This window comes from Chiloscyllium plagiosum, chromosome 28 (assembly GCF_004010195.1).
Source record: "Chiloscyllium plagiosum isolate BGI_BamShark_2017 chromosome 28, ASM401019v2, whole genome shotgun sequence".
NCBI classification, from domain to species: Eukaryota; Metazoa; Chordata; class Chondrichthyes; order Orectolobiformes; family Hemiscylliidae; genus Chiloscyllium; species Chiloscyllium plagiosum.
Window position 1 is genome coordinate 32,026,763 of NC_057737.1, and position 8,429 is coordinate 32,035,191.

Sequence of the window (8,429 nt, forward strand, 5' to 3'; positions counted from 1 at the left end):
GGCTGAGCAGAGGCTGATAACCAAGTTCGGTACCCTTGTGGATGGCCTCAGCCGGGTCCTTGGTTTCATGTCACACTGCAGGTGACCTCACTACACTGTACATTCTCTCACACACACGCACAAGCACACATACACACACTCTTACATACACACATACTCATGCAGACCCTCTCTCTTACACACACTTTCTCTCATACACACTCACACACCACCCCACCACACTCACCCATGTACACACCCTCTCACAGACTTATACTCCATCACACTCATGCACACACTCTGCCAAGCCCACACACACGCAAACACACACACTCTCTCTCTCTTTCCTTCTCTCTCCCTCACATGCACACACACACACACACACACATATAAGTCTATGGGGTGAATTTGCATTTTCAGAATTGTAATTGCAGATACATTCTATTTTGTTCAAAAAGCACACAATCTGCAGGCAGTCAATCCATGTGACATTTTATAAAGTCCTGCTTTGGAAATTGAATCAGCCCGGCTCAAGATTGGGATACAGACAGACTCTAACCTCACACTTTTAATGCATTGTGTGAGCTGTGATGTCACTTTTTAAAAATAAAACCTTTAGTTATCTCAGGAATTGACCGGAAAGAAGTTCTGGGATTTACATATCAATGAGCTGAAACCTGCAACCCATTCTAAAAAATGAAAGATTTAACAGCAATCTAGATCTGTTCAATATATCATATCAGTTGCATGACACTGAGATCCTTTGCAATAAATTCTGTGTCTTATGATCCTGCTCCACAGCTACCTGGTGAAGGAGCAGCACTCTGAAAGCTAGTGCTTCCAACTAAACTTGTTTGACTATAACCTGGTGTTGTGTGATTTTTAACTTTATTACAATTTGTTGAATGTTGGAGTGTATTTCTTTTGGGTCAGGGACAAATGCAAAGCCATAAAGGAATAGTTTCATTTGAATTTTAGTAACTCTAGTCAAAACACTTAATTGGTGAAAGAAAGATATAATTGTAGATTAAGTTAGCAAGGTTTGAGAAGATTTGTAGCTCAGGTTGAGGTTCTGGATGTAGGTTCACTTGCTGAGCTGGAAGGTTCATTTTCAGACATTTCGTCATTATACTAGGTAACATCATCCGGAGGCTCACTGAAGGTGTTACCTAGTATGGCGACGAAACATCTGAAAATGAACTTTCCAGCTCAGTGAGCAAACCTACATGTAGTAGATTGAGTGAAACAATTTTTAATGAGTTATTTGTGTTGCTGGAAGGATATATGTTTGTATCTGGGCCAGCAGAGGATTTTTATTCATCAATTGACCCATAATATTGTCTGCTTAGTAAATGGTCCCAGCATCCTGTACCTCAATGTCCAACTCCCTTACGTTTACATAGACAATTTGGAATTGGGGAACCATGTGTAGTATGTCAAAGTTTGTGGATAACACTAAGATGAGTGGTAGAGCAAAGAGTGCAGAGGACTGTGAAACTTTGCAAAGGGACATAGATAGTTTAAGTGAGTGCACAAAAGTCTGTCGGATGGAGTACAATGTTAATAAATGTGAAGTCATCCATTTTGGCAGGAATAACAGTAAAAAGGACTATTACTTGATTGGTAAGAAATTTCAGCACAGCAGGTCAGGCAGCATCCAAGGAACAGGAGAATCGACGTTTCGGGCATAAGCCCTTCTTCAGCAACACATTTTCAGCTCTGATCCCCAGCATCTGCAGTCCTCACTTTCTCCTCGAAGAAATTTCAGCACACTGCTGTGCAGAGGGATCTGGGTGTCTTTGTGCATGAATCACAGAAGGTTGGTCTTCAGGTGCAACAGATAATTAAGAAGACAAATGGAATTTTGTTTTTCATTGCTGAAGGGATTGAGTTTAAAAGCAGAGAGGTTATGTTGCAGCTGCAATGGGTGCTGGTGAGGCCACACCTGGAGCACTGCAGGCAGTTTTGGTCTCCTTATTTGAGAAAGGGGGTGCAGTTGAAGTTCACTCGGTTGATTCAGGAGTTGAGAGGATGGGCTTATGAGGAGAGACTGGGTAGACTGGGATTATATTCATTGGAATTTAGAAGAATGAGAGGGGATCTTATAGAAACTTTTAAAATTATGAAGGGATTTTATAAGAAAGAAGTAGAGAGGATGTTTCTACTGGCAGGTGAAATGAAGACAAGAGGGAATAGCTTCAAAATTAGGTGAATCTGTGGAATTCCATGCCCAGTGAAAGGGTTGAGGCTTCCTCAGTCAATGTTTTTAAAACTAAGATAATTTTTGAACAGTGAAGGAATTAAGGCTTATGGTGAGCTATGGCCATGAAAAGATTAGCCATGATCTTATTGAATGGTGGAACAGCCTCGAAGAGCCAGATGGTCTCCTCCTGCTCCTCTGTTCTCCTGTTGTTGCCAGAGATACCGCTCTCCTGCAGGTCTCTCCCTCTCCAACAGGGGGCACCGCTCTTTTGCAAATCTCTCTCTTGGCCTGAGGGCACCAGTCTTCTGCAGTTCCCTCCATCTCCACGGCGGGGGGGGTGATGGCCTTCCCGCAGTTTCCTCCATCTCCACCAGGGGGCACGGCTTTCTCGCAGTTCCTTCCATCTCCACCAGGGGGCACAGCTTTCCCGCAGTTCCCTTTCCCTCCGCTAGAGGACACCTCCCCCTGTTGCTGGGGTAACGGTCGCCGCTGCCTCCTGGTGAGTTCGTGTCCGCTTCAAGAGCCCGTGGGTCTGGGGCGTTTGGAGCCGGTTGAGCTGCCGCCGGGATAGGTCAGAAGGACAGGGGTCCGGTCTCGGCTGAGTAGACTAGGCGGCAGTAAATCACGCTGTCGGGGGCCCTGCACCGTGAGCCGGGAGCGTGGAGGGACCTACAGCCAGGCTCCTAATCCCCGTTATCCCCGCTCCAAGGGCGAGTGCAGTGACTCCCAGAGTCAGAGGGCGGCGCTGTTTCCATCTGGAGCTGCACCTGCCCCACTTGGCCAGTAGAGGGAGGCAGACCCCATTTCCTCCCTCACCTGAACTGAGAGGTCAGACCAGACCCAACAGTGACCATTAATCAACTCAAGTCAGAAAAAGAGGAGCTGTACTGGCCACTTATTCCTGCAATGGGAAAGAGAGAACCTACTAAAGAGCCTTATTCTGGCCACTCTAATAGACATTTTAATAATTCTCCAGGGAGGGAACACTGAACTCCTGTGGGTGTTATCCATTATTAACTTTTGTTAAAATATTATCCATTATTAGATTATTAACCTTTTCACTTTTGACCTCAGCTAAGGCCAGGTCATTTCTGCAGTCAGAGTTTGCGTGCTTGAACTTAAGAGTCCGTGTCCCCCACAAAGTTTATGCTGAGACTGAGGTTAAATAAAATCGCGGAGTGGACTCGATGGGCCGAATGGCCTTACTTCCGCTCCTATGTCTTATGGTCTTATGGTTCCAATATATTTAATCTTGCATCTAATGAAGGTGGAAGTGGGTTTGAGGGGGATTATAGACAGGTGAGTCAGAAACAGGAAACACAGCAGGAGCAAGGCACTGTTAAGTGAGACAATGTGTAGATGTGGATAAACATGAACCTGTAAAACTGATTACAGTTGACAATTCAAAGCTTGTGGAGGCTGAAGGAGGTCCCAGAGAAGGAGGAGAGTACACAACTGAACCAAGGGGGTTTTCTTGGATAACTTGCAACTAAATGAGTTGGGGGTGAGAGGCTGCAAGGTGCTTCTCATGGTGGACAGGCTGCATTACCGGCCTAGTTTAGGAACCGGTCAGTACGAGTGGAGCTTGGGTGTGAATGGGCAATTAAAATCAGGTGACTGCAGGTGAGAGACTTTGAAAAACTGCTGAGTTGAGAGCGCAGAAGACTCTTAAACTCAAAGAGAAGGATTGAAGTAACCTGAAGGCTCAGGTTGGTTTCTGGATAGTGCTGACTGACCTTATTTTCAATTTCCTGGTGCAGGCTTGTGAGAGAAACACAGTTGGACCGATATCTGCCCATGGATGCTGGAGACACATTATTGAGCGGCAGCCTCCTGGTGCTGTTCTGAATGGACATCCATTAAACAGGCATTTCACAGCAAACCGAGGGTGGCATGGCTATATAGACATTTGCTGGTGAACCCCTGACAGAATAGTCATCTATCATTGTACTTGTGAGAGAAGTATTCCTGAATGTGCATTTAATCATTATAATCTGCATGTTTCCTGGTAACTGTCCTGGGAGACACACAACAGCAAACTATCTCATAGCAACTGGCCAGAAACTGCAGTAACAACAGGCCACTCCTATGTACTTTCAGACCAGTGTTTGGCAACCTGGGGCGGTTTCTATTTCCTGATGAGAGTGGACTAAACCCAGCCTATTAACTGGCCTATGCTGTGTTATCAGGGTCTGTTGCAGCTACTCCTCATTATCCATGTCCTCCCGAAGATGGCAGTCCCAGAAATCCTCCCAATCGATTGGCAGCATCAACAACACGGTAAGAATGCACCTTCGTTCACCCGTCAGCCTCGGGCTTTGATTAAAACTCAGGCACCCTCCGTTTTCAGAAAAATTATTAGCACACTGGGTGCTGTACTGAGTCTTCAGAAGTTAAAGACACCGTGGGTTAATTTTTAAAACTCTCACCCATGTTTTCAAATCCCACCTTTGCCTTGCTCTCTCCCTCTGTCTCTCCCTGGCCTCCTTCTCTTTGATACTCAGAAATCCCTACACTCCTCTTCCTGTAACCTGGTACATCCCCCAATTCCATATCTGTCCCATCAGCAACTTCTGCTAATTCGGCTAATTTTCCCTCTCCGATCATTACACTGTCTCCTTGTAGTGTTTCTGAACTGGTTTTTTGACCAATGGTTTGACTTTTTGATGTGGTTCATATCAAGTTTGAAAAACTCTGCAGCGAAGCTCCTTGGGATAGTTTTCAATGTGAAAGGTGCTATATGAATGCAAGCTTTTATTTCTTCTTGGTACATGGTACTGAGCCACAGAGGCTGAAGCTTCTCTGATTGAATTCTTGTGAAATGTTACTTGTCCTGAGTTACTCTGTCTCAGCTGGAATAGACAGATAAGGGATTGGGTGCTGTAATTAGGATCAGTGCCCCCCCCCCCCCCCCACACAGGTTAGTTGGGACACTTTAATATATGGAGAGTGGATAAGATCACCATCTAACTCAACTATTTGTTAGCAAACATCCCAGTTTTGATCTTCTGATGGAGGAAAGGTTAATAATGATGCCGTGGAACGTGGTAAGGTCTAGGTTGTGTTCAGATCACCAGTTTGTGGTGTTTTTATGAGAAATCAAACTTGCTTTTGGAATAAGATGAGATAGAGTTGGACACTATGAGAGATTGACATGTTTAACGCCCAACTGCTCCACTTTCCTGATTCCTCTTGCTGTACCACGTCTGTGATGTTTGGTCTATCGAGTGAATTCACTGATAAATTGTGTACAAACCAAGATAAATGCAATGAGGGACAGGGCCGTGTCTGAAGGAATTGTAAGGGTACCATTTATTACTGTTTCAGTGCAAAATAGCTGCAGGTTTTGGGAGCGAGAGATCCCAAATTTGAGGAGCTAGATGAACAGTGCAGCGAATGTACAGTATTAATGCAATTATTCAAACTGTCAATGCTGTGAGATCGAACTGTGCCTTACGCCCATGAATGAATAATAATTAATCAAAATAAAAGTGATCACGTCAGACTGATTTCTGGATTGTATGAGCAGTGAGCTTTAAAAAAAAAAGTACCTGGGTGTGCGCATCATTCTTAACTTCCCTTGAAGAAACTCCCACAATGTTAGGGAGGAAATTCCAGGATTTTGACACAGTGATAATGAAAGAACAATAATATAGTTCCAGGGCTGAATTGTGTGATTTTCAGGGTTACATGAAGATGGAAGTGCTCCCATGCATCTACCTCCCCTGTTCTTCTCAGTAGTAGAGGTCACTGATTTAGGAAGGGTTGTTAAGCAAGCCTTGCTGAGTTATTGCATTGCATCTTCTGATGGTGCACTGTGTGATAGCGGTGGAAGGGGAGAATGTTTAAATTGTGAATTGAGTGCATTAATTGTTTGCTTTGGCCTGGATTGAGTGTTGTTGGTGCTGCAGTCATCTAGGTAATTGGAAAATATTCCATCTCACTCCTGACTTTGTGACCTGAGGAGTCAGGAGTAGAGTTATTCACCACTGTGCTTCCAATCTCAATACTATTCGTGTAGCCATGATATTTATGTGACCAGTTCTGTAAGTTTTCAGATCAGTGGAAATCCCAGGATGTTGACCGGTGTTTGTGGGGGGTAGAGGTGTTGGGGTTGCGGGGGAGGGGGGGGGCCGCAGACATGGCAGTGCCGGTAAATGTTTAGATGGTCAGAGTCTCCCTTCTTGGAAAGGTTATTGCCTGGTACTTGTATGCTCAATGTCACTTGTCACCTATTAACCCAGGCATCCATGTTGTGTAGACCTTGCTTCACAAAGGCAGTTGTGAAAGGAAATGAATATTGTATGATTATGAGCAAACATCCAAATTTCGATCTTCGATGGAGGGAAGGTTGCTAATGAAGCAGCTAAACATGGTTAGGTTTACGACACTGGCCTGAGGAACTGGAACTTTGTATGGTGCAGTGGTAGTGTCCCTACCTCTGGGCCAGGAAGACCATCAGTATGATTTTAAAAAATGTCTGGGGCACCTTGATGCTACCTTGGTGTCAAAGGCAGTCACTGACCCCTCACCTCTGGAATTCAACTCTTTTGTCCATATCGGACCAAGGCCATAAGGAGGTCAGGAGCTGAGTGGCCCGAGTGGAACCCGAACTCAGTGTCACTGAGCGGGTTCTTGCTGAGTAAGTGCCATTTGATAACACTGTTGGTGACACCTCCCATCACTTTGATGATTGAGAGTAAGCTGCTGGGGTGGGGCTCTTGTGGCTCAGTGGTAGTGTCCCTACGTCTAAGTCAAGAGGCCTGGTTTGAAGACCATCTGCTGCAGTGGTGTGCCTTGACATCTCCGAACAGTTTGATTAAGAGAAGAGTCAACTGCTGGGCAGTACTCGATCACATTGGAGTGAACCTGTGTTTTGTGTACAGTACGTAGCTGGGCAATTTTCCACATTGCTGGATAGATGCTGATGTTGAAACTGTATGGGGACACTTTGGCTAGTAGTATGGCTAGTTCTGGAGCACAACTATTGCCAGCCCGGCACCGCCTTCCTGACCTGCAGTCTTCTTCTTGACCTCTCCGCCTCCACCCTACTCCGACCTATCACCCTCACCATGGGGACACTTTGGCTAGTAGTATGGCTAGTTCTGGAGCACAACTCTTCAATACTATTGTCAGGGCCCATAGCCTTTGCAGTGCCCAGTATTTTCGGCTGTTTCTTGATATCGTACGGAGGGAACTGAATTGGTTGAGACCAGGCTTGTGTGTTGCTGGGGACCTCAGGAGGAGGCTCATCTAGTCAACACTTCTGGTCGAATGGTTGCAAACACTGATGCCCTGGGCTTCTCCAGCATTGAGGATGGGAAAATTTGTGGGCCCTGTTAGTTGTTTAATTGTTCTCCACCGTCCATGGCTTGGTGGTAGGACCTGCAGATCTTTAATCAACAATATTTATTGTGTCCTCAAGCTCCAATCGCTGAAAGTAAGTGTGCAGGTGCAGCAGGCAGTAAAGAAGGGAAACAGTAGTGTGCCTTCAGAAGGCCTTCATAGAGAGAGGATTCACGTGCAGGAGCAAGGGTTTGTTGCTGCAATTCTACAGGGTGTTGATGAGACCACACCTGCAAGACTGTGTGCAGTTTTGGTCTCCAAATCTGTGGAAGAGTGTTCTAGCTGTCGAGGGAGTGTTGTGAATTTACCAGACTGATTCCTGGGATATCAGGGTTGATGTACGAGGAGAGATCGAGTCAGTTAGGATTGTATTCACTGGAGTTTTGAAGAATGAAGGAGTAATCACATAGAAACCTGTAAAATTCCAACAATACTAGGAGGTTAGATAAATGAAGGATGTTCCTGATGGCGGGAGAGTACAGATGCAGGGGTCAGAGTCTAAGATGGAAGTGTAAATGTTTTAGAACTGAGACGAGAGATTTCTTCACCCAGAGAGTGGTGTATTCACTGCCACAGGAGACCAAAAGATTGTGTTTTCAAGAAGGAGGTATATTTAACTCATGTGGCTAAAGAGATCAAAGGCTGGGGGTGGGAGGCTGGGCTCTGGGGGGTTGGGGGGGGGGGGAAGTCGGGCTTTTGGGGGGTGGGTGGGGAGGTTGGTGTTAAGGTATTGAGCTTAATGATCAGCCATGATCGTATTGAATGGTGGAGCAGGCTTGAGGGGCCGATTGGCCTTCTCTGGCTCCTTTCTTCTATGTTTCTCTGTTTTTGGGATCACCAGGATCAGCCATAAGTTGCTTCTGGGGGTGTTTAACATATCGACACAGCTGTGTTGTAGCTT

The 8,429-nt window shown here is 45.5% G+C and overlaps 1 protein-coding gene across 2 annotated transcripts in view; it reads left to right on the plus strand.

Annotated features, from left to right (window-relative positions):
* The first annotated feature begins 3,082 nt into the window (after positions 1-3,082).
* The window catches only part of LOC122564091 (peripheral-type benzodiazepine receptor-associated protein 1-like), a 299,068-nt gene continuing 293,721 nt past the window's right edge, over positions 3,083-8,429 (plus strand). Inside the window, exons 1-2 of one of the 2 annotated variants that reach the window (XM_043718642.1) lie at positions 3,083-3,178; positions 3,943-4,462. In XM_043718642.1, coding sequence (XP_043574577.1) covers positions 4,400-4,462 — 63 coding nt within the window. In that variant the 5' untranslated portion in view covers positions 3,083-3,178; positions 3,943-4,399. Of the gene's footprint in view, positions 3,179-3,887; positions 4,463-8,429 lie in introns of those variants that run through there. The other variant, XM_043718643.1, reaches the window with a different exon arrangement.